We start from the raw sequence: 26122 nt of genomic DNA on the forward strand, positions 1-26122 counted from the left end.
AATCAATAAAGGGTGTGAATGTATGCGCTTCAAAGAATATTCTTTCCTTAATCCCCCAACCCCCTTTCCATTGCAATTCTGTGCTATGAGAAGGAAGTAGCCAATATTAAAAGAATTTCATTTATACTGAACTGTAGTACTTTGGGAAGAAAAGTTCAGAATGAGAAAAAAATCAGCAAATGCATTTGAAAGAATATACATATTACAATAATTCATTTGTCTCTGGGAATTGGTATTATTAGATTATTGATCATGTTTTTTTAGATATCACCTAAAAACAGCCTTGGAAGACGCTGATGCTGATAGAAGTATATATGCTGTACAGTGTATACAAAAGAGAGAAGAACATTTAAGGATAAGGCTTTCCTCAGGGTAAAGATCTTTTTAATAAGTTAGAAGATTTGTGCTTAAACATCTGGATATTGGATGCAAATATGGAATCAGAAACAGCAGAACTCCAAAACAATTGTAAGAGCCACAGAAGCTTCGGTCTGTCCAAAGAGCAGAGAACATCAGGAATTTTCTACAGTTCACCAAATCTCTACATCAGTGATTGACGTACTACAATTAGCAAAAGCTTAATATATTATAAAACATTAGAAAAATGTACAGCAGCCATCCAAGCAGTTGCTCCACTTCTTCACCTTGGAGTGTGAACAGCACGTTTAGGAGGTGGCAATTCTTCTTTTTCACGGTGCCGTTTTTTGCTTGTGGATGGCTGGAAGAGAGCAAAGGAGCATGAAATCTTTCATCTGTGCCTTCTACAGCAAAATGTACAGCATGCAGCAGCACTTAGGACCACACAACATGTCTTATCATTTACATGAACTACTTTGAATACGTGGTGACATGCTATATGGCAAACTCTCATTTGTACCTCTTTATTTAGGGACATTCTTCTTCTGCCCTTGGGAAGCTATCATTTGATTTCAATGCTCCACAAAAAACTTCCTAACAACATCTCAACAAGCCATAATCAGCATCAGGTCAACAAGGGCATGACGGAAAGTACCTAAAACTGATTCCTCATCAATTTTTTAGTAGAAACTCCCCACTGAAGCAATGTGCCTGGAAGAACTGAACTCCCCATTTACTACTGAGTTTGAAATTTTTCAGGAGGAAAATCAACTGACTGCAAATCAACATGACCCCCTTTTAAATCTAAATTCCAACAGTCGGTATTCAAAATAGTAGTCCTGTTCACAAGATACAGTGAATGCACTTCAGTCCATGTACAATGTACACTCGATTGTCCTGTGTGCATTGAGTAATTCTTATGTCCCAGTCAACGGATGTACAGGTGAACGAGTGACGGAAAGCACACATTTTTTGTTTGTAAAGCTAATGTGCGTTGGCTGTTTCTGACAAACAGATGTGCACATGTACAGGCAGAAGGGATGTGCGTTCATTGTAACATTTGAACAGGGCTAATTCTTCCATGTTATAAGACCACATGAGAAATATATACCAATCTATACAGCCCTTAAATTATATTTTAAAACGGAAGAAATATATACAGATTAGTATTCGTATGGAAGAACAGGAATAAATCTGGAACAAAGAGAGCTATCCTAAGCAGCTCTACTCAGGCCTAGTCAGTGGAACTTACTCCCTGGCAAGCGTTCATAGGATTGCACTGTTGGACATTAGTATCAACTACCTTTAAAGAAAACACATACAAGATTATTTTCAGTGGTACTGAAGGCTGCATATATTTGCACTCATGAAATTTGATACAGGATAAATGTTGGAGGCATGGTTTATCACCTGTGAACTTATTTCATCTTTTGGGAAATTGCGGTTTAGTTCTTTAGCAAGTAATCTTATTAGGATATTTTCAAGGTTATATGGATCTCCCTAAATGGAGCCAGTTTTAAGCTTGTTTGCTGTTGCTAAAACGGTTATAGCAGCAAACTAGAAGAAATCACACACCCCGCCATAAATGAATGATTTAACAAGATCTGGTATACTGCCTTACTGACAAGACTAACATTTTATTAGACAACTCAAAAGGGAAAAATTCAGAAAGGTTGATAAATTTAATAAACATTGGATATTATTTATTATGTTTTGGGAAGAGAAAATAATTGATATAGTTTATTGGTTTGTAGATCATTTTCTTTGTGATTTTTCTCTCTTTAAGGTGTTTTACTTTTTTATGTGCAATGAACAGAGATGAACACTGTCAGGCTACGGATGACAGGCCATGGCAGAGAGACCCCTGTACCATTGCAGCAAGAAACCCAGGCTCTCGCTTAAATGGCTTTATTCAGAAATCAGATCATTTCCACAGATATGTCCATAGGATTACTCAGAAGCAAGGTAAGCATCCAAGCAGTCAGGACAGGAGTTGACCTGTGGGAAAACCCTTCCTCTTAACACACACGTTTGCTCCTTCCCCCTCCCAACAGTAAAACAGGACGTTTGGCGCGAACGCATCCTGAGAACGTCTCCCATATTTGTACTATCAAGTCAAGACACTGAGAAAGCAGGAGATCAAAGTTGAGACGTAGCAGTGCATGGGAGTGAGCAGTACAAAAGGTCAGAAGCGCTGAGAGTTTCTACAGTCCGTTAAATAAGGCACCTGCAGCTTCAATAAGCCTGTGAAAGGAAACAGTTATGGCACTGGCAATATGACTTCCAGTTATAGCATGAAACATTGGTTCAGAAACAACAGGACAGCATTAAGTAGTGGCATGGATGGGGCACAGACATGACAAACACTTTTTAAAAAAGCAACAAGGAATATCTACCAAAGCAGGAACTTCAGGTATGGTCACCAAGTCGTTTGTTTGCATCAGCAGCTGTTGAAACCTGTCCTTCATACTTTTATCCTATGATTAAAAATACATTTAACACTACACTTTTCACTTACAAGGTTCACAAAGCAACATACACAATTTAAAATAATGTGATACGTCTATGCTTAGAAAGCAACAACAAACCTCAGGCATTCCATATACTAGAGAGACAGACACACACACACACACACACACACACACACACACACACACACACACACACACACACACACACACACACACACACACACACACACTCCTGAACCAGGGGCTAGTTATACGGAAAGGAGGAAATAGCCAAGGCCACCACTCGGCGAAAGGAGCACCTGCTTTGCACGTGGAAAGCCCCGGATTCCATCCCTGGCACCTCTAGTCAAAAGGGGCTGGGAAAGGCCCTGAGACCCTGCAGGACAAGGACCAGTCACGACAGACAATATGGAGCAGGTGGGCCACTCTGCTCCAACTAGATAAAGCAACCTGTAATGTTTGGAGGTTCTATTACAGGTACCCAAACGATCATTTTCTCATTGTTAGTTTTCTTTATTGTGTGGGGGGTATCACTTGCATTTCCTGCCTCAAGCACTCAGACTTTTTGAGCAGGTAAACACACAACACCTCAAAATTTAAGTGCTTCCAGGGATCTTAAGTGGAAACAAAAATGGAAAGTTTACCCTGCCTCCGTTTGTTGAAAGCCCAAGGTGAGATGTGCAGAACCAACATTCGGTCTCCCCTCACCCCCCTTCCATAAGTTACCAGCCTCTGCTCAAAATCTCCTGACCACAAAAAGGCAGAGTTGCCAGTACAACAAATAAGGACACCGAGTGCCTTACAACGCTCTAGGGAAGAGACCACCCACCCACCCACCCACCCACACACACACAGAGAGAGCTCTGCCTTCTCTCAGGCGCCACTGTCAGAAGACCACTCCCCACACCACATGACTGTTCTTTATGAACGCAATAAACCACTTGTTCCCCATTCAAATCACTGCAAAAACTCTAGCGAGGAATTTTAAGGTCGTAATTGTCAACATTTCAACTCAAGTTCATCTAGTCACTCCAAAGTTTCCTTACAAGGAGCTGTCTTAAGTAGAGATGAGCACGAACAAGCAATATGAACAAAGAAAAGCCACGAACAGCCCAACCTGCTGTTTGCGAACAAGCTGTTCGTGAGGCCCCAATCTAAACGTACAGGTGGTCGTTGCAAGCCTCATTTGTTGCTGTTCGTCAAGCCAGACAGTCTGGCACCTGCAATCAGTTCCCTTGGCAACTTAGGCAGGGATTGTCTGAACTCCTGCTGTTGCCCTGGAAACCCCAATCTAAGCCCAATTTAGCTTGATAGGCAGGTCTTCCTTTCAAGTGTGGAGCTCCAAATTTGTTACAAGGGAGCAAAGACCAGGGGGGAGGGGGGCTCCCAGCTCTGACTTTGCAGGAAGTGGAGAGACAGTTGCTATTGGCATTTTGATAGAGTGCACTGGAGCTTGAATTTTTTTTGTGTGTGGTGGGATAGGGATCTACCCCTTCAAGTTCCAGGGCTGCTGACAGGCTCTGAGCCAAGCTATTATGTATTATTGGTACCTTTCCTGCTGCCTGGCCAGGTAAAGTTTCTGGGAGTGGTGCGGTAGGGATCTACCCCTTCAAGTTTCAGGGCTGCTGCGAGGCTCTGGGGCCAAGGTATTATTTATTATTGGTACCTTTCCTGGTGCCTGCTCAGGTCAGGTTTCTGGGAATGGTGCAGTAAGGATCTTGACTTGGATGATGGCTGGAGGAGAGCCTGCTGGCCCCCAAGAACAGCCAACCACGAACATGTTTGTGAACAGGGCCACGTCCATGGTTGTTCGTGAGTCCCTGTTCATGGATGGCAATGAACAACGAACATCATTTTTTTTCTGTCCGTGCCCATCTCTAGTCTTAAGTAACAAGGTAAAAACAGCTGTTTATGCACATACCTGAAGCCAGGGATGCTCTAAGGCTTGTTCTATTCTGAGTCGTTTGCCAATATCCACTGTCAGCAACTTCTGTGCCAGGTCAAAGGCTGCAATAAAATACTACACATTGGCCAATGACTCACAACTCTTCCTCAAAATCCCTGCTATCCCTGTGGAGCCAAGGAGCAGCCACGAGCTCTCAGTACTGAGCAAAAATACTTACTGCAAAAAGATGGCTGCGGTGCTCTTGTTCTATTGCCACAGATAGTCTGCTCTGTCCCTAGATGTCAAAGCTGGTGAGCATTTAACGTTTGTACAATCCTGCCGTCAGAACAGTTCAGCCCACCATACTCCAGCCAATTCCCCTACATCTACAAGGGAAATACTACTGGCAAGGCAGAGCATGTGGTGCTTTGGTGCTACCAGCTCCACTCAGTGTCTGCATGTAGAAACCTGCGGCCACAGGAATGTCTCTGAACAACCATGAGCAATTCTCTTATTAGGTCATGGTCAGCGCTTCGCCTTTAGATTGACCAGTAATGACTACAATTACATTTATGTGTAGATGACTGGCAAACCACCCCGTAAAAAGTCTGCCAAGAAAACATCCGTGATGCAATGTTCCCCCATGGGCCAGGAATGACTCGGTGCTTGCACAGGGGACTACCTTTACATTTTTTTACATTTATGTGTAAAACTGCTTCTATTGAATAAGTTAACAAAAAGCCTTCTCATTTATCCCTCGGGAGTCACAGATCATACCCTCTTTTGATACGTGTTTCCATTTTTCTGCAGAATAGAAGAATTCACCCCGGGTGATCTGTTCTCTCAATGATTGCCGAGAATTTTGATCCGAAAAGGGTGGATAACCAGAGAGGCTGATCAACAAAAACAAGAAGGGAAAATCAGGCTGGGTCAGCAAGTAAAGGCCTTGATGCTTCTGAAACCCCCCTCCCCCAAAAAAACAAAACGCCACCCTACCCTGGACGGCCACCCTGCGTCAACCACGCCTGTGGGAATCCCAGGTTCAAACCCCCCCCCCCCTCAAGCCACTTTCTCTTTGCCACAGCCGTCTCCGTTAGGTTGCGATGGCACAGAAATGCAGCAACTTCACTCTATGCATAAGTAAAGGGAAACTGATTGGATGGGATCCAATAAAGTGAAGCTCAAGCCAGACAAGACTGAAGTGCTGTTTTGTAGACCACGGAACAAGAACCCGGCCAGTTCTGGCTGAAGCTGCAGCTCCTACCCGGAGGACCGCAGCATCTGGGAGTGCAGCTGGGGCCTGGCCTGCCAATGGAGACACGCAAGTCTGCTGTGTGGCTTTTGGCACCTTTGGCCAACCTCAGTTGGTTTGGCAGCCACAGCCCCACTTTAGCGACTGTGACTTGGCCTCAGCTATCCATGCTCTGACTGCATCTCTGTGCTATTTAGTTTTAGGAAAAGTAGAAAAGTACATTGCCTACATACTTATAACTTTCCACGAATGCATATTATAAATCAAATGTTATTATTATATATATCTGTATCTATCGATTTAGATACACACACACACACATATACATAGGCATATGTGCCTATAGTCTTACATATTACTACATTTAATAGGAACATCATTTCTAAATCCTTACAGCTCTTCTTACAGCTCCTGCCAGAAACATCATCTTCCAATGTTCAGTCAAAGGAGACCAGTGATGAATACACTGAGCCTCTGTGTATGTGTTTTATTGAGTTCTAGCATCAGTATCTTGTCTGTTAGCTTAACCAAGGTCTTGCATAAACAGATCTCCAAGTCTGGCAAGTTTTGCTCTTCCCAGTTTTGAGCGAAGACCCTCCTGGTGCCACACCACGTGCTTTTTAGGCATGTAGCCTAACAGATACATGGAGAATAGTGGGGACCAAGGCATAACTATATCTACTCCACAACAAATTCCTTTACAAACGTTTCCCCAGGATTCTCTAATAATACAGCAGTCACACTGGTGGCAGTACTCGCCAGTAGGGGTGTGCAGGGACAAAAAGATTTGGTTTTCCCGCTTTGGAATTTCCTAAGTGGGAAAAAGAATCAGAAATAAGCAATATTTCTGCTTATTGCCCTGCTTCAGTGTGCTCCATGAAGATTCGGAGCACAAAGAAACTTCCCAACCCACTGCTTATTTCACCCGATGGGAGGTGGAGGAGGAATCAGAGAGTTGGAAGGGGCCATACAGACCTTTTAGTCCAACCCCCTGCCCAGTGCAGGATGAGCCTAAAGCATCCCTGAAAAATATTCATCCAGCCTCTTCTTGAAAACTGACAGTGAAGGGGAGCTCACCACTTCCCTAGGCAGTGGTTATCCGCCCTGAGCCTGCGAAAGCGGGGAAGGCGGAATATAAATATAATAAATTAAATTAAGATGGTTGTTGGGGGTTTTCCGGGCTGTATTGCCGTGGTCTTGGCATTGTAGTTCCTGACGTTTCGCCAGCAGCTGTGGCTGGCATCTTCAGAGGTGTAGCACCAAAAGACAGAGATCTCTCAGTGTCAGTGTGGAAAAGATGTAGGTCATTTGTATCTACTCAGGAGGGGTGGGGTTGAGCTGAGTCATTCTGTAAGAGTTTCCCAGGGTGTGGAATGCTAATGGCGGGAGGCTTCACTGTATCCTGAGGAGGTTCTTTTGCATATGGATTGGTGCTTGATGTGCTAATCTTCTCTGCAGGGCTATTGTCGGGTGTGGAGTGTTTTGTTGGCCTGGTGTTTTTCAGAACTGGAGCCCATGCTCTGTTCATTCTTAAGGTTTCTTCTTTCCTGTTGAAGTTTTGCTTATGCTTGTGAATTTCAATGGCTTCCCTGTGCAGTCTGACAAAGTAGTTGGAAGTGTTGTCCAGTATTTTGGTGTCCTGGAATAAGATACTGTGCCCTGTTTGAGTTAGGCTATGTTCAGCCACTGCTGATTTTTCAGGCTGTCCAAGTCTGCAGTGTCTTTCATGTTCTTTTATTCTTGTCTGGATGCCTTCGACAATACATCAAAGCCTTTGACAATACATCAAATTAAATTAAATTAAATTAGGCAGCTGATTCCACCTTTGAACTACTCTGACCGTGAAAAGGTTCTTCCTAATATCCAGCCGGTACCTTTGTGCATGTAATTTAAGCCCGTTGCTTCGGATCTTATCCTCTGCTGCCAACTGGAACACCTCCTTGCCCTCCTCCAAATGACAGCCTTTCAAATATTTAAAGAGAGCAATCAGGTTCCCCCTCAATCTTCTCTTCTCCAAACTGAACATTCCCAAGGCCCTCAGCCTTTCTTTGTAGGGCTCAGTCTCCCAACCCCTGATCATCCTCGTCGCTCTCCTCTGCACCCTCTCGATTTTGTCCACATCCTTTTTCAAGTGAGGCCTCCAGAACTGCACACAATACTCCAGGTGCGGCCTGACCAAGGCAGTGTCTAGAGTGGTTCCCTCCTCCCACTCCCATCGGGTGAAATAAGCGATGAGAGGACTTCTCGTGCTTCAGCTGCCCAGCGGTTGGGGGGGGGGAATCCCCCCCGCTGACCTGCTGAAGTTTAAAGGTCCCTTTCCATGTCGCTTTCAAGCAACAGGGAAAAGGCCCTTCCTGCGCTTCAGCTGGCCCACGGGCCAGGGGGGGGGGGTGATCCTCCTCCGCCAGTCAGCTGGAGCCATTTGCAGGGTTTGAAAGCGCCCTGAAGCTTCCCAAAGCGACCCGAATCGCTTTGGGAAGCTTTGATTCAGCATTTCTGAATCATTGGGACCGATTCGGGTATTTATCCCAAATCGGAAACCCGAATCGCACACCCCTACTCTCCAGTAGTGAATGCCAGCACCTTTTGGAGAACTCTCCCATGTCCTGAAGTGAGAATTGGTAAAAATCAGTGCAATCGTATCTGTGTGTACTAATACCTTTTTTAAAACACAAAAAGCACTGGTCACATCACATATGTAAAAATGTGCCAATTTGATTCTGACATCTCCAAGCCATATTAGATTTTACAAACATTTCTGATAAACCAGGAAGTGTAAAAACCATCTGTGGAAAAATGCCCTCCATCCAGAAATTCACCCTAATATTTCTACTACACTCAGCCCATGAGCAGGAACCCTGCTGGAAGCTAGTAGCTGGCAAGGAAGGAGGGGGTTGGGGAAGGAACCATTAGGCTCCAAGCACAGTTCACTCCAGGTCTTGGATATGCTGACTCTGGCCCAAGCAGGACGATGGCTGACCACCCCACCCCCTGATAGTATGACACACTCAAAAGGGAGTGAGAAAGAGCAACCAAATTGCTGGAACACATTCTCCTTCTCAAGGGACAGGATTACCCCAGGGCTGGGGGGGGGGGGGCAAGATTTTCCTGAGGGCAAGTTATAAATTCTCTAGACACAGAGAAGCAGCTCTCCAAAGCTTGCAGCTTGCTTTTGATTTGGGAGCACAACTAGGAACAATACCCTAATTAAACATTGTTCAGAATAATTTCCAAGTGTAGGGAAAATATATTGTCGAAGGCTTTCACGGCCAGAGAATGTTAGTTGTTGTAGATTTTCTGGGCTGTATGGCCGTGGTCTTGGTCTTGTAGTTCCTGACGTTTCGTCAGCAGCTGTGACTGGCATCTTCAGAGATGTAGCGCCGAAAGACAGAGATCTCTCAGTGTCACAGTGACACAGTCTTTTGGTGCTACACCTCTGAAGATGCCAGTCACAGCTGCTGGTGAAACATCAGAAACTACAATGCCAAGACCACGGCAATACAGCCCGGAAAATCTACAACTAATGTGGGGAAAATGTTTCCTTTTTTCTTTGATCATTCTGAATGCTTGTATAGAACATGGGTATTCCTTTTATTGATTTATTAAATTTTCTTGTATGTCGGATGCTCTAAGCCTGATCTCTAAAAACACACCATGTCCATTTGTTCTTGCTACCAGGATTGCAGTAAGGGGGAGGTGTGGTAGGAAAGCTCGCCATCTCTGGAGTACAATAGCTCGAAATGGCAAAGATGTGACAGTTTGTTCCCATGCTAGCATACCGAAGTGGGCAGGTGAGGCAACCTCTAAACAGCAACACATATCCAGAGGGATAGATGTGCAACTCTCTTTAGCAGGAGAAATTTTCAGAGTTGCTGGTGGCAGTGGCAGTTACCCAGGTTGTTTTTGGCACCCCTATGAAGCAAGGGGACAGGGCAGCAACGCTAAACAGAGGACAGCTGCAAGGGTTTTCCATCTTCCTGGAAGCCAACCAGAAGGAACAGGAGGGGCTTGTGAGTCTGTTCCTTTACGCTTGTTGGATTCAGCAATGGGACGAGTACACCCAGCTAAAGAAGAGCCTTCCCTCTGCCCATCAGAAGCCATGCGCCCTCAGAGGTTAAGTGGCTGACCATAAGGCTTTTTTTCTGTTCTGGTGCTTTATCTTTGGAACATCTTCAACAGGTATACCCACCTAGTGCTACTCAAGATTATGTTGCTAGGAAACAAAATTCCTTCTCTCTCTTACTTTTTGATAATGCTTCATTTTGCCTGCCCTTGACTTAGCAATTTTATAACAATGCCAATTGTTATACTACTATAACTAGGATTTGTTATAGGATTAACTATACTACTACTGCTACTTTAACTAGGATTTGAATCATTTATATGCTGCCTAGACCGACATGATTAGCCTATTTCTATAGCTACTGTTTATTTCTATGAGGATAGTTTGGGTGGACAGCTATGTTGATCTGAAGCAGAAAAGTAGGATTTGAGTCCGTCCGGTGGCACCTCAGAGACCAACAAGACTTTCAGGGTGTCTGCTTTCGAGAGCCAGAGCTCCTTTCTTCAGACACCAGAGCCTAACCCTAACCCTCTGAAAACCTTGTTGGTCTCTACAGGGCCACTGGACTCAAATCCTACTGCTTATTACTGGTGTACTGTTATAGAATACACGGAGTTTTATACTTAATTGTGAAAAATGTACTGCCTTTATTAATAAGCAGCATTTGTCAGCAGCATTCGATACGGTCGATTACGATCTACTGACCCACCGCCTTGCCGATGTGGGAATACAAGGGACTGCCTTACAGTGGCTTGTCTCTTTTCTCCATGGTCGGGGACAGAGGGTGGCACTTGGGGAGAAATTGTCATCCCGCCACCCATTGGTGCGCGGTGTCCCTCTGGGAGCAATACTCTCCCCATTACTGTTTAATGTTTATATGTGCCCCATCGCCCAGCTGGTGCAGAGTTTTGGACTTGGGTGTCATCAACATGCTGATGACACCCAACTATATCTGATGATGGATGGACGGCCCGACTGCCCCAGATGTCTTGGAGCGTGCCTTCGAAGCTGTGACTGGATGGTTGAAGCAGAGTTGGTTGAAATTAAATCCCACGAAGGAAGCTAGATTTGTAGCAGTGGAATGTATTTGGAATTTAAAGAGAGTGTTGGTAGTCGGACTTTATGCACCTAACGGTGCAAAAGAAAGCTTCTTTGAGGATTTAAGGAAGCATTTAGACGATCTTGCATACGACCAGATAATTCTTGCTGGAGACTTCAATGGAGTGACAGACTTGGAACTAGACAAAAAGACTACAACGGCACAAAAGAAAAGAGGACTATTACCAAAGCTTTTTTTTGAGTTGATTCAACAAGAGACTCTTGAAGATGTATGGAGGAGAGAATATCCTAAAAGCAGACAGTTTACTTTTTATTCTGCAAGGCATTCTACATTATCAAGAATTGATATGATCTGGGCCTCAAAAGACTTAGCATTATGGACTAAGGAGGTAGAAATAATGCCTATGGTAGGCTCAGATCACAACCCAATTATGTGGAAATTTGGAAAAAAGAGAAAAAGGAAAGCATGGAGAATAAATGAGGACTTGTTACAGGAAAGAGAGAATATGGAAATACTGAGAAGAGAGACAAAGTTTTTTATACAATACAACGTGAATAAAGAAGTACCAACCAATAAAGTTTGGGATGCTTACAAGGCGGTTGTAAGGGGCATACTAATGGACTTAAATGGTAGAGCAAGAAAGAAGAAAGAGGAGAAAAGACAAGAGATTGAGGAGAAAATAAAAGCCAAAGAAATACAGCTAAAAAAGAGACCAGGGAAAAAGAAGGTATACCAGGAAATTAAAATACTTCAAGAACAGCTAACAGCAATGAGCAATAAAGAATTGGAGTGGAATCTCAAAAGACTGAATCAAAAAGCGTTTGAGGGTGCTAATAAACCTGGGAAGTACCTGGCATGGCAATTGAAGAAGAAAAGGGAAAAGAAGATAATAAATAAAATTTGCGAAGATAACAAAACGTATTTGGAGCAGGCTACCATTAGTAGAGCCTTTTATAAATTTTACGCTAAGCTGTATAATAAAAAAGAAGTAAACAAAGAATCAATAGCGTCATATTTGGAGAAAACCAAACTTCCAGAAATCTCGGAAGCTTGGAGAAATAAGTTGAATAGTGAAGTAACTGACGAGGAAATAAGTAAGGCAATACAATCTGCAAATCTAGGAAAGGCGCCAGGGCCAGATGGACTTACGGCTAAATTCTATAAGACAATGGCTAATGAACTGGCACCATTCCTAAAAGAGGTGATGAATGGGGTTTTAAGGGATCAAAGGATTCCAGAAACTTGGAGTGAAGCGAATATATCATTGATCCCAAAAGAGGGCCAAGACCTGACTAATGTGAAAAATTATAGACCTATATCGCTACTCAACAATGACTATAAAATTTTTGCGAAGATATTGGCGGAGAGATTGAAGGGGTGGCTCTCGGAAGTCATAGAGGAGGAACAAGCAGGCTTTTTGCCAGACAGACAAATAAGAGACAACTTAAGGACAGTGATCAATGCTATTGAATATTATGACAAGCGTTGTGACAAAGAGGTTGGTTTCTTCTTTGTTGACGCTGAAAAAGCGTTTGACAATTTAAACTGGGACTTTATGTTTGCCACTATGGAAAAGCTACAATTGGGAGAAAGATTCATCAGAGCAATTAAGGAAATTTATAGAGACCAGACTGCAGCAATTGTGGTGAATGATGAATTGACCAAGAAATTGACGATAAGTAAAGGAACAAGACAAGGTTGCCCGTTATCTCCATTGTTGTTCATTTTAGCATTGGAGATTCTGATGATACAAATACGTCAAGATGATGAAATTCGTGGAATAAAAATAAAGGACTATTCATATAAGGTCAGAGCATTTGCGGATGACATAATGTTAATTGTAGAGGACCCATTGGAGAACATGCCAAGAGTGATAGATAAGATCAAGGAGTTTGGAGACTTGGCAGGTTTCTTCATTAACAAAAAGAAGTCAAAGATATTATGCAAAAATATGACTAAGCAGAAACAACAATTGTTAATGGAAACAACGGATTGTGAAGTAACAAGTAAAGTGAAATATTTGGGAGTCGAATTAACTGCAAAGAACATAGATCTATTCAAAAACAATTATGAAAAACTATGGACTCAGATAGAGAGAGACTTGATTAAATGGAATAGATTGAATTTGTCATGGTTGGGCAGGATTGCAGCAGTTAAGATGAATGTGTTACCAAGAGTAATGTTTTTGCTACAGACAATACCAATCATCAGAGACTCCAAACAATTTGAAAAATGGCAGAGGAAAATATCAGATTTTGTTTGGGCAGGCAAGAAGCCTCGAGTGAAAGTGAAAGTTTTACAAGATGCAAAGGAAAGAGGCGGAATGCAACTGCCCAATCTGAGACTTTATCATGATGCAATCTGCCTAGTTTGGTTGAAAGAATGGATGACATTAAAGAACAAGAAACTATTAGCCCTAGAGGGATATAAAAAAATATTTGGATGGCATGCATATTTATGGCATGACAAAGTAAAGGTCAACTCGATGTTCCTGCATCACTTTGTTCGGAGAAGTCTATACATAATCTGGAAGAAGTACAGAATTTATCTACAAGAAGGAACCCCTTTGTGGGTGGTTCCATATGAGGTGATAGACCCGAGAGCTGTTGATAATGAACAACAATGTTTAACGTATAAAGAAATAACTAAAACTGAAGCATCCAAACTTAGAATAAAGACACAAGAGGAACTATCACCTAACTACGATTGGTTCCAGTATAGACAGATCAGAGACTTATATAATTCGGACTCTGTAAAGGGAGGTATACGAATAGAGAATTCGGAACTAGAGCAGACCCTTCTTAAAGAAGATAAGAAAAGAATATCCAAGGTATACCAAGTACTGTTGAAGTGGTATACCGAGGATGAGATAGTTAAAACACAAATGGTGAAATGGGCTATAAACTTTAATAAAGAAATAACAATGGAGGCATGGGAATACTTGTGGAAAACTACAATGAAGACAACGACATGTATTAATATCAAAGAGAACATTTATAAAATGATCTATCGTTGGTACATGACACCAAAGAAGATTGCGCTAGGGAATTTGAATACTTCTAATAAATGCTGGAAATGTAAGAAGCATGAGGGCTCCCTCTATCATATGTGGTGGTCGTGTGAGGTAGCCAGGCAGTACTGGGGGGAAATAATAAGAGAAATGAGTGAAATTTTACAATTTCAAATTAATAAGAACCCAGAACTCCTGCTACTGAACTTGGGAATGGAGGGAATTCCAGCCCAACACAGGACGTTGATATTTTATATGACAGCAGCAGCTAGACTTTTGTATGCGCAAAAATGGAAAGTACAAGAAGTGCCAACTATTGAAGATTGGACTTACAAATTGCTGTATATGGCTGAAATGGATAAGATGACAAGAAAATTGAGAGATCTGGACTCAGGGCAGTTCAACACAGACTGGGAGAAGCTGAAACAATACCTGGAGAAGAAATGGGAGGTGGGAGGAAAACTGTGGCAGTTTGAGAACTACTGAAGTATTGAAGTAGAGGGGGGAGACTTTACCGGGGGGAGAAGAGATAAATGTGAATTAATAAGCAGTCAGATTAATAGATTGACATATATATAGATATATATAGGTTAACAAACAGAACATAGAGAAAATAATTAATTATAAGGACTAAATATAAGGAGCGATTAACTAACAATATTTTCTTTTTTTTCTGACAAGTTTTGTACCAAACTGAATGTCTGAAGATATAGATGGGTCAAATTGATTGACTACGTGAGGAGAGATATATAGAACTATTATAAAAAGATAGAATGAGTAATATATATAGAGAATAAGTCAAATTGTTTGATATAAACGAATGTATGATCTATATGGTTTATGATATATAGAAATATCTGAAATTGAAAAATTGGGATAAATTGTTTATCTAAGATGGAAACAAAGACTTACAGTTTGGGCATATAATGTTAAAAATAGTTAAGGATGTACTGCTTAGAATAATGGAGAATATACATTTGTTTTAGATAGAGGAAGCTAATAAAAGTAAGGGAAAGGGGACAAAGGGTTGGAAAGCTGTTGGAAGTCAACAAAAAGGGGGGGGAAAGGGAGGGGGTTAGAGATGAAAAAATTGGGGAAAATTGAATGTAAATGTGGAAATAATGGATTCTAACCCAATAAAAATTTTTCAAAAAAAAAAAAGAAATTAAATCCCACGAAGACGGAGGTCCTACATGTGGGTCTGGGGGCCATGGGCACGGGACTCCGGCTCCCCGCTCTTGATGGAGCGCTACTTGCGCACGTTTCGAGAGTTAGGAGCCTGGGGGTGATCCTGGATGCCTCCCTGACTATGGAGGCACAGGTCGCAGCGGTTGCCTGGTCTTCGTTTTTCTATCTAAGACAGGCCCAGCAGCTTGTCCCCTACCTATTAACCCATGACTTAACTGCAGTGATCCAAGCAGCGGTCACCTCTAGACTAGACTACTGCAACTCGCTCTACGCAGGGCTTCCCCTGGGCCTGATCCGGAGGCTACAGCTGGTCCAAAATGCAGCTGCACAAGTAATTGCAAGGGTCCCAATTAGGGAACATATAACACCTATACTACGCCAGCTGCACTGGTTACCAATTGAGTACCAGGTCTGGTTCAAGGTTTTGGTGTTGACCTATAAAGCCCTATGCGGACTGAGCCCAGCATATCTGCAGGACCGCCTCTCCCCATATGTACCCCAGAGGGCACTTCGTTCAACAAATAAAAACTTTGGTGGTCCCTAACCCAAGGGAGGCCCGCCTTGGCCTCGACCAGAGCCAGGGCCTTTTCAGTCCTGGCACCGACCTGGTGGAACTCTCTGTCTGAGGAAACCAGGGCCCGGCAGGATTTATTATCTTTCCACCAGGCCTGTAAGACAGAGATGTTCCACCAGGCATATGGTGGAGGCTAGGATGGGCCCCCACTGACCACACTAAAGATCTGTCCACTACCTTACATATGAGCCAGGGCTTGAAAAGCAGTATTTTATCATCACCATCTGAATAGAAGCTGTATTGTATAAAGTTGTTTTAATGTTTTTTTGTATTTAACGTTATTTGTATACTGTTTTAATGTTTTTTTGTATATTGTTATATCTGTTTTTAACTGTATTTATGTAAATTGAAATGTACTTCGCCCTGAGCCCGCCTGGCAGGGAGGGCAGACTAAAAATCTAATATAATAAATAAATAAGTTCCTTTGGGAATCACTGACTGAGAACGTGAGATACAGTATTTTAGTGAATGTCCCAGAGTTTCCCAGCTCACACACAAAACTGCAGCCTTAGTTCCCTGGTGGAAGAACAAGGTGCAAGCGCACACACACACAGTTTCTTTTTTCTTTCCAGACTAATATTTGCATGCGCTTGTTCACTCTCACCCATCACCTGCCTTCTTCATGAAAAGCCTGAGAGAAACTGCAGTCACCAACGACCAGGAGCAAAGCTCTTACCACATAAAGAGGATCACTCCTAAGCTCCAGCAATCCACGGATCGTCCATAGCCAGCAGTCCCAGCAGAATTGAGAACTTCAGGAGCAAGATAATTGGGGGTACCACATAAGGTCTGCATGAGAGATGTTTCCCCAACAATTTTGGACTGTCCAAAATCTGTGATCTTGCACGAATTTAAAAGAACAAATGAAAAAATCAGATGTTGCTGCTTCAACTAGGGAGAGGCTCACATGCAGGAGCTGTTCTTCCCACTCCTTTGTAACTATGTAGAAGAAACTTCTAGACATAGCAAGCAGTTTTGCATTAAACAGTAATGCTTAATCTACATTGCAAATTCAATGAAATCTACATGACTGGGGTGGAGGGAGAAGATTGGAGAACAAGAATGTCTACACGCTAGATGCACTGCCCTTCCACACACCTTAACACTGTAAACAAGGACCGCCTCCTCCCATGTGACCGAGCCCACCAGTCAAGACCCTCTCAAGCTCTGCTGTGTGTCCACGCAAGGCAGCCTGAGGACTGTTTTAAGAATACTATTTTTAGGCTTCTGAGTAAAAGCTAGACAGAAATAAATGAATGCTGTTTATGGCTTAATTATTCACAATGTTTTATGTTACTGTTTTTGTGAATTTTTTTGTAATGTTTTTATTTTGCAAGCCACCAGAAGCAGATCCCTGGAGAGGTGGCGTATACATTTTCTACATAAGTAAGTTCCAGAACAATTTCAAAAGTTCTGTATGAAAATGCTCATCCTTAAATATTTCATTTCCTGTTAAAATAGTATCTCTTGGAAAGCAGCTCCCGTTATAGTCAAACCTCGCTCACAGCCATGGCATTCAAGGCAAAATAGATTGGGGGGGGGACTCCTACACACCTTTATGAGGCAGTTTTCCTCTGAAGATGATAAAAGCACGTTCTCCAGCTTCAAATCCCGATGAATAATTCCACGTTCATGAAGGTACTTGGCAGGGCGTCAGAGAGAGAAAAATTATTGCGCAATCATCAGACTGCTAAGGGGTTTGGGTCTCACACTTCTGCCTACAGAACCAAACTTGTTTTAAAACAAACATTTAAAGACTCCTGCATCACCTAGCCAACCCTCTTCCACCTTTCAATTACTACTCTAATGTTTTACACTTATCACATATATTTTAATAATTCTCCTAAGACTGCGTTGTAACAATCCGATCTAACCCTTCTAAACTGCAAGCAGAATGCACAGAATCAATTTTGAAGAACATATAGACGCATACACACATCTATATACCTCTCAGGGCTGGACCAGGCAGCAGATCGCCGGAGTGCCTAGAAACTCTGTTTTGGCACCCAGTGTTTTTAGCAATGATTTTACTGCAGAGTTGCTTAACAGTTCTCAACTGAAGTGCAAAGGACTGCACCCAACCAGTTGTTCCATTGCTGAAAAAGGGAGGAAAAAGACCCTCCTGGCCACTAAAAAGGCTGCATTTGGGGTCAGAAGACTTGAAAGGGCAAAAGCCATGGAGAATGAGGCCTGTAATAAGGAGGTGCATTGGCTGAGAGTGAATAAAAAAGCTGGCTGGATATAACCTGAAATTTATTTTTTATCGCCTAGCAGAATGTTTTGTTGTATGACATAAAAATAAGTGTGCAAGAAGTCCTTGTTGCTTATTTATATGTAAACTAGTGGTGATGGATGAATTAATTTCTTTTCTTAACCAGTTGCTTTCTGTATTGGCTCAAAGATTTAATCAAATGAAGCTTTTAAAAACAATAACAGCGTTTTGTGGAGAACTTAGGCTAGAATTAAAGGTTGGCTTTGTATGGTGGTGACAACAACCAGATTACCATCGTATTAATTTATATATTGCAACACTTTTATCACAGCTTTAATAAAGTTGCAAGGAACTGTAATCTATCTATCTAGGAACTATGATGAGGTTAGGATTAGTGATAGAAATAATTAGAAAATATGATGAGCTAAGCAGAGTTGGCCATGGTTAGTACTCAGAAGACCAGGGTGGCTACATGGAAGAAGGCCACAGCAAGCCACCTCTGTTCCTCTCTTGCCTTGAAAACTCCACCAGGGTCAGCATAAGTTCTTTGTGACATGACAGCACTTAATCAATCAATCAATCAATCAATCAATCAATCAAATCAATCAATATACAATCATAATCCTGAATAAAAAAAAATATTTTAAGCACTCCACATTGAGAATTCATATTGCTAAAGCTTATCACCACAATCCTTCCATAGCCCAATATTTTTAATTATGGAAATGACAAAACTCCTGAGAGAGTGCTCCAGACCTCCAAATATCACCTCTGGAACACAAGAAACACAGATGATGTTGCAAGAGAAAGGGGCTTCTCCTGCCAAGAAGCAAGCTGAGAACGACTTGCCTGCTGTATAGTTTTTCAGCTTGTATAGGTCTAAGATTGTAGTAGAAAATTAATATCCTTCTATGTATTCTATAGGCATTGGAGAAAGGTATTTTCCTTAAAGACTCCACGATCAACAGAGTGGATTTTTTTTATACTTTGAAGAAGTAAAAGTATGAACAGTTCCAAACAAACATCCTTGTTCTCCCAGGTTGGCTGGAAGGGACTGCAAAAGGTTGACGTGAAAAAGCACAATAGCATAAAACGGGGTTTATTTGGCACCAATAACATGAACAGGATCTGCAGCAGTTGAGGCAAGCCCGCAGTCTCGAGGGACAGCCAGCCACCATGATTTGTTTTGTGGAACAGAGAATTACCTGCACAGCCAACAGCATCTGATAGAAATAAAACTTGCAGGTCGCTTCACTTAGCCGTGGTGGGTGGAGAACCCTATCGAATAGCTCCCCCCCTTCCATCCTAAAAGACAAGTGCAGAGTAAAGCCCAGTTCGTATCCACAGCACTGATTCAACCTAGACAAGCCTTTAGCCACTGGGGCTACCTGCAGCCATATTCACTTACATGCTTATTAAGACCTTCCCCAGAGGCCTGCCTCCAAGTGCACCCCCCACCCCACAGGATGTCTGCCAGGACCACGCCTTTCCTATGGTGGCCAGTTATCTGCGCAACTCCCACCACCAACTGTTTTCAGCTATTCATTCACTGATAACTTCCAGGTGAAAATTTTCCTCAATATTACATTATTTTCAACCAATTAATTTTATTGCTGGTTTAATTTGTTGCTATTTTATTGTTTATTCTTTTAAAATTTGCTGCAACCTACTTCTAAGCCAGGCATGAGAGGCAAGATACAAATATTTATGAATAGAAAACAAAGCAGATTTAAGCAAAGATAGGAATTGGGGGGAGGGGGCAGTTACCCACCCACCCAGATCTGAAGGTGCCATACTTAAATCTCATCTATTTTATCCTTAGACAGCACACAAAGATCCTGAACTAGTCTTGGAATCCAGATCAAATACTACAAGAAACCAGGAGCAGAGGCAAACGCTGCCTGTGAATAGGGACACTTGGCCCACAGTGCGGAGAGTAAGTGCTTCGCCACGGCAGGCACTTTTACGGCCACAGCCTCCCTCAGATGCAGAAGGTGGACTACAGCCAAGAGCAACCTGCATGCAGGAGTGCCTAAACCCAAATAATCATCAAAATCCCTTTACTATTTGCCATTACCTTAGAATTGCAAAAATAGGGCTGCAAACAAGAAAGGGAAAGTTGAGACTGAAGTCTGTCTATCTATCCCCAAACCATGACTGAATGTTACATCTAAATAAAGTCTGTTTCTGCCACAGACCAAGCAAAAAGCATTCATGCTTCCCACTGCAGATCCAACTTCTGCAAAACTCTGACCAGATGGTTCATCAATTCCATTTCCTTAAATTTACTCCCCAATAATGTAGGGGGTGTGGCCAGTTTACTGGTACACAATCTGCATTACATGCAAAAGGTCCCAAGTTAAATCTTCAATATATATCTAGTTAAAAGGATCAGGTACTTGTTGATGTGATGTGAAAAATCCTGCTTTGGAGGAGGCCAGACTGACTTTGAGAGACCAATGGCCCTGACTCGGGACAAGGCAGCTTCATGAGGATGTTTTTTATTGCAGTACTAGGTCAGGTGTTTGTTTTTTTTGCAGTACTAGATCAGCATGGTTAAGCCGCACCTCCAGTACTAGGTCAGCATCGTTAAGCCGCACCTGCATGGTTGAGCCACACCTCCACCTCCGTCAGATGTTATATGGTTTTTATAAGGTGAGCAGGTGTTTTATTAGAAGCTGTGTTAATTTACTGTGATTTTATCTTGTATATTTTATCTTTTGTTGTGGGGAGGGCAGGATATAAATATAATCGAGGCTTCTTTTCTGGGAAAAGAGGTGGCGGAACTCAGTGGGTTGCCAGCACAGGGGGCAACTCCTGGTGGGAGGTGGTGCCCCTGGTACCACATGCAGGACTGCACAATGACATCACTTTGGGTCAACTGGAACAAGGGGGGAGTTTTTCAGAGTTTAAATTGCCCTCGGCGAAAATGTTCACATGGCCGGCGGCCCCGCCCCCTAATCTCCAGACAGAGGGGAGTTTAGATCGCCCTCCATGCCGAGCAGCGCGGAGGGCAATCTAAACTCCCTTCTGCCTGGAGATTAGGGGGCGGGGCCACCGGCCACATGAACATTTTCAAGAGGTGCCAGAATTCCCTTCCACCGCGTTCCTGCTGGAAAAAAGCCCTGAATATAATAAATAATAATAATTCCCTGAGAAACTCCTCATCCATGCCTGGGCTTCAGCATCCTCCCAAACTTTTACACAGATGCCAATTGGTTACTTACAATTCCAACACAATGTAAAAATCTTCTCCTTCAAAGAAGTCAATGATCTTTATCAGGCAGGGCTGTAGCGAACAAGGAAGACAGGAAGAGATCCAAGCCACCCTCAGAGAAATTCAGAGAAAAATTATGGGGAAGGTGTGAAACAACTGTAAGTATCAGACAGAAAACGCATTTCATTTTTGTAGCTTCTCTTCAGAAAGCACTGCAGAAACCTGAGAAAAATATAGGGCACATACCCACACTGGAGCCACTGTTTTGGGAAAGGGTGGCTGAAGAACTGATCAAATTGAGGTCACAAGACATGAAGTTCTTCAGGACTACTAGACAAACTGAAAACTGATAAAGCTACAGGTCCAAATGACACATACCTGAGGGTTCTTAAAGAACCCAAATATGAAACTTACAAGTATATGAAACATGTCACTAAAACCAGCCTGGACTGGAAAGAGGCAAACACCACCCCAATTTTTAAAAAGAGATCTAGAGCAGATCCAGGGAATTATAGGCCAAGTAACCTAACATATTTCCAGGGAAATTAGTAGAAAATTGTTATTAAAAAGAAAATCTTTAAGCATTTTAAGATACAAAGCCTGCTGGGGGGAAAACCAGCATGGCTTCTGCAGGCGGAAGTCCTGCCTCACTAGGCGGACAAGTAGGTTGGATAAAGCTGATCCAGCAAACATGACACACGTGGACTTCCGAAAGGCTTTGACAAGGTACCTCACCCAAGATTCCCATGTAAGCTCAGCAATTACGGGATAAGAGGGTGGGTCCTCTCATGGACTGAAAATCATAAACAGCAGGAGAAACAGAGCAGAAATAAATGGACAGTTTTCTCAATGGAAGGACGTAAGCAGAGGGATCCCACAAGGAACAGTATTAGGACCACTGCTATTTAATTTATTTACAAATGATTTGGAATGGGGGGCAGGAGTGGGATGAGCAATGTAGTAAAGTCTGCAGATGGTATGAAATTATTCAGAATATTTTGTAATACTGTAATGCACTTGTGGTGTGGCCTTATTTGGAAAACTGTGCACACTTCTGGGTTACCATATATCAAAAGGATAGTTTTAGGTGGGTAGCCATGTTAGTCTGCAGAACAGTAGGATTTGAGTTCAGTAGTACCTTCAATTAGACCAACAAGGTTTCCAGCGTAGAAGTTTTCAAGAGTCAGATTTCCCTTCTTCAGATACCTGATATTTAGATATCTGAAGAAGGGAGCTCTGACTCTTGAAAGCTTATACCCTAAAAATCTTGTTGGTCTCTAAAACGCAGTTGTAAACATGCTGGAACCAATTAAATGGGTCAAGGAGCGCCCAAACCGTTTGGGACTGCTCCCGACGGGAGAATGGCAACAGGTTTGCCAGGCTAGGTTCCCCATTTCGCTGTACACACGCTTCTTCAAAAGCCTTCGTGAGTTTGCCGGTGAATTTATAATAACCGCTGAACAGGAACGAACCCAAATCCTTCGTTCCTGTTCAGCGGTTATTATAAATTCACCGGCAAACTCGCGAAGGCTTTTGAAGAAGCGTGTGTACAGCGAAACGGGGAACCTAGCCTGGCAAACCTGTTGCCATTCTCCCGTCGGGAGCAGTCCCAAACGGTTTGGGCGCTCCTTGACCCATTTAATTGGTTCCAGCATGTTTACAACTGCAGTTTCTTGTGATTGTGCCTGAAAAAGGAAAAAGACATCAAGTAAAAAAGATTATATTTTGCAGTATAACGGTCCGTGTGGCTTTGCCTCTGTTTTTTCTTTAATTGGAGACCATTCCCCTGTTGGTGACTGTTGGGTCTCTAAAACGCCCCTGGACCCAAATCCTGCATTTCTCGAAAAGGTTAATGCAGAGCTGGAAAAAGTACAAAGGAGGGCAACCAAGATGACTGGAAGCACATTTCTTATGAGGAAGGCCTGGAGAGTCTAGAAAAAAATGGCTAAGGGGAGACATGATAGAGGTTAATAAAATTATGCATGGGGTAGAGAATCTAGACCGAGCAAAGTTTTCCCCCCTCTTCCATAATTCTAGGACTCAGGAGCACCTAAGAAAATTATTGGGAAATAGTTTCAAGACAGACAAAAAGAAAAACAGTGTTGCACTTACCTGTAACTGTTGTTTGTCGAGTGTCTTCTGTGCAGACACACATTGGGACTGCGCATGCGCAGGACTGTTTCAGAGAGAGATTTCTATCTCTAAAAGGCTTGAGGGGGCGCTCCGGTGGAGATGTGCATGCGCAGTGGTTTCCTGCCCAAACGCCGCGCTGTCTGCCAGAACACCCCCATAGTCCCTCAGTTCTCTTGAGTCGCCAGAGGAGAGAGGTCAATAAAGGAAGATCTTTTCTAATCTATTTGATCATACTATCTTAGTGTTCTCTCCTCACAGAAGGGCAGGAGGGAGGGAATGTATATCTGCACAGAAGACACTCAACGAACAACAGTTACAGGTAAGTGCAATACTGTTCTCGTCTTCGTTCTTCTGTACAGCCCCACATTGGGAGTATAACAAGCTACTCACCAACGGGGGTGGGTGTGAGGAAGGTCAGGTAAACAGAGATTGCAGCACTGCTTTTCCCACTGCTGCATCCGATCTGGAAACTGAAGGTATCTGTTGATGACCAGGTAGTGGCTTGGCAGATATCCCTCAATGGCGTCCCTTGCAGGAAGGCTGCCGAAGACAACTGAGCTCTGGCAGAGTATGCTTTCACCGTCGCCGGACAAGGGATCCCCAATGTGGCGTAACACCACCTGATGGCTGCTACTGTCCACCTGGAAATGTGCTAGTGGATGGGTATGAGTTGTTCAAGAAAAAACGGAAGGGTAGAAGAGGAGGTGGAGTGGCGTTGTATGGGAGGAGAGGACTTGATTGTCAAGAAGTTATGGAGAATGGGGTGGACGGCCCAGTGGAAAGCATATGGGTAGAAAAATGGGGAGGAAGGACAAAGGGTATTATCGTTGGAGTCTGCTACAGACCACCTGACCAGCGAGAAGAAACGGATGCTCCCCTCTTTGAACAGATTGGTAGAGTATCCAGACATCAGAACCTTGTAATTATGGGTGACTTCAACTTCCCAGATGTGTGCTGGGAGACAGGCTCAGCAAAGCATCATGAATCACGCAATTTCCTGACCTGCCTGCCCGATAACTTCCTTTTTCAAAAGGTGGAGGAAGCTACAAGGGGCTTGGCCATACTAGACTTGATATTAACCAACAGGGAAGAATTGGTAGATGAGATGAAGGTGGTGGGGACCTTAGGGGGAAGTGACCATGTCCTCCTTAAATTCCAGTTGCTGTGGGGGGCCAAGGAAGTTCGTAGCCAGACTCATAGGTTAGATTTTTGTAGGGCCAACTTTGACAAACTCAGAGGCTTGATGAGAGTCATTCCATGGGGGAGTATGCTGGAAGGGAAAGGAGCGAGTGAAGGGTGGGCCCTTCTCAAACACGAGCTTTTGCAAGCTCAAGCCCTCACTATCCCAGCAAGACGGAAACATGGTAAGGACTCCAAGAAACTGATGTGGATGTACAGAGAGCTCCAGAATAAGCTAAGGGAGAAAAAGGAAATGTTCAGGAAATGGAGAGAAGGACAGACCTCTAAAGAGGAGTATATGAGGGTTACCAGGTACTGCAGATTAGCCATCAGAGAGGCGAAAGCTCAGTACGAGCTGGGTCTGGCCAGGAGGGCTCGCTACAATAAGAAAAAACTTCTACAGATATGTGAGAAGCAAATGCAAGGTAAAAGAGGCAATTGGACCGATGTTGGGAGTAGATGGAGAAACTCTGAGGCAGGACAGAGAAAAAGCAGACAGGCTTAATGACTTTTTTTGCCTTTCTCCCTGAAGTACTCAGGCACATCTAGAGATAGTAGAAAATGTGGCAGGACACCTGAGTGGCTAATTGACATTGACAGAGAGGTTGTGGAGAGGCATCTGGCTGCACTGGATGAATACACATCCCCTGGGCGGGATGGGGTGCACTCAAGGGTGCTGAAAGAACTTTCTAGAGAACTTGCAGAACCCCTGTTCATCATCTTCAAGGCCTCCTGGAAGACTGGGGATGTGCCACAAGATTGGAGAAGAGCTAATGTTATCCCAATCTTTAAGAAAGGGAAGAAGGATGACCCGGAAAACTACAGGCCAGTCAGTCTGACTTCTGTTGCTGGGAAGATATTAGAACAGATTTTAAAGGGATCGATCAGAAAGCATCTGAAGGACCGCTCAGTGATCCGGGGAAGTCAGCATGGTTTTGTCCCTAACAGATCTTGCCAGACCAACCTGGCTCTACTGTGGGACAGGGACTGTCCTCGGGGGGAAGGTGTTCAATACCCCTTTAGAAACTGCTTCGATGCATGATGTGAGAAAAGAGTCCTATTGTCTATAGGCTTATGGAAAGCTGAAATTGCAGCCAGGTGTCCCTTAATAGAAGAAACCAATAGGCCTCTGTGTAGGAGGGAAAGAAGATAATCAAAAACTACCAGTATGGGGCAAGAGAAGAGATGTTGCTGTTGGGGGGGGGGGCTATGACCTCCAGCAAATGGGCCATCTGCCGATTATTTTTCATCTGGGTGAGAGAGTTGTCTGTTTTCTCTGAGAATAGGGATGTACCCTCGAAAGGGAAGTCCTCAATCTTGCCCCATTTGTCAGGGGTCAGTGCTGTGGACCTCAGCCATGAGTGTCTGCATAGAACTATAGCCAAAGCCATGGCTCTAGCTGCACAGCTGGCTTCGTGCTTGGCCACTGACATCTGTTGTTTGGCTAACTTGAAGGCCTCACCCTGAAGTACCTTCACCAGGCCCCTGTTGTCTTCAGGGAGAGTAGAGGTGTACGTAGAG

The 26122-nt window shown here is 43.3% G+C and overlaps 1 protein-coding gene across 2 annotated transcripts in view; it reads right to left on the reverse strand.

The window, feature by feature from the left end:
* Positions 1 to 356: 356 nt before the first annotated feature.
* Positions 357 to 26122, reverse strand: part of CHEK2 (checkpoint kinase 2) — a 39807-nt gene continuing 14041 nt past the window's right edge. For both annotated transcript variants that reach the window (XM_054996007.1, XM_054996006.1), the window contains exons 6-13: positions 21300 to 21361; positions 19278 to 19377; positions 17415 to 17501; positions 16537 to 16700; positions 5491 to 5606; positions 4750 to 4835; positions 2754 to 2834; positions 357 to 718 (exon numbers count right to left, since the gene is read on the reverse strand). In XM_054996007.1, the coding sequence (XP_054851982.1) occupies positions 641 to 718; positions 2754 to 2834; positions 4750 to 4835; positions 5491 to 5606; positions 16537 to 16700; positions 17415 to 17501; positions 19278 to 19377; positions 21300 to 21361 (774 nt within the window). In that variant the 3' untranslated portion in view covers positions 357 to 640. The remainder of the gene's footprint in view (positions 719 to 2753; positions 2835 to 4749; positions 4836 to 5490; positions 5607 to 16536; positions 16701 to 17414; positions 17502 to 19277; positions 19378 to 21299; positions 21362 to 26122) is intronic.

Source organism: Eublepharis macularius, chromosome 13, assembly GCF_028583425.1.
Source record: "Eublepharis macularius isolate TG4126 chromosome 13, MPM_Emac_v1.0, whole genome shotgun sequence".
NCBI lineage: Eukaryota > Metazoa > Chordata > Lepidosauria > Squamata > Eublepharidae > Eublepharis > Eublepharis macularius.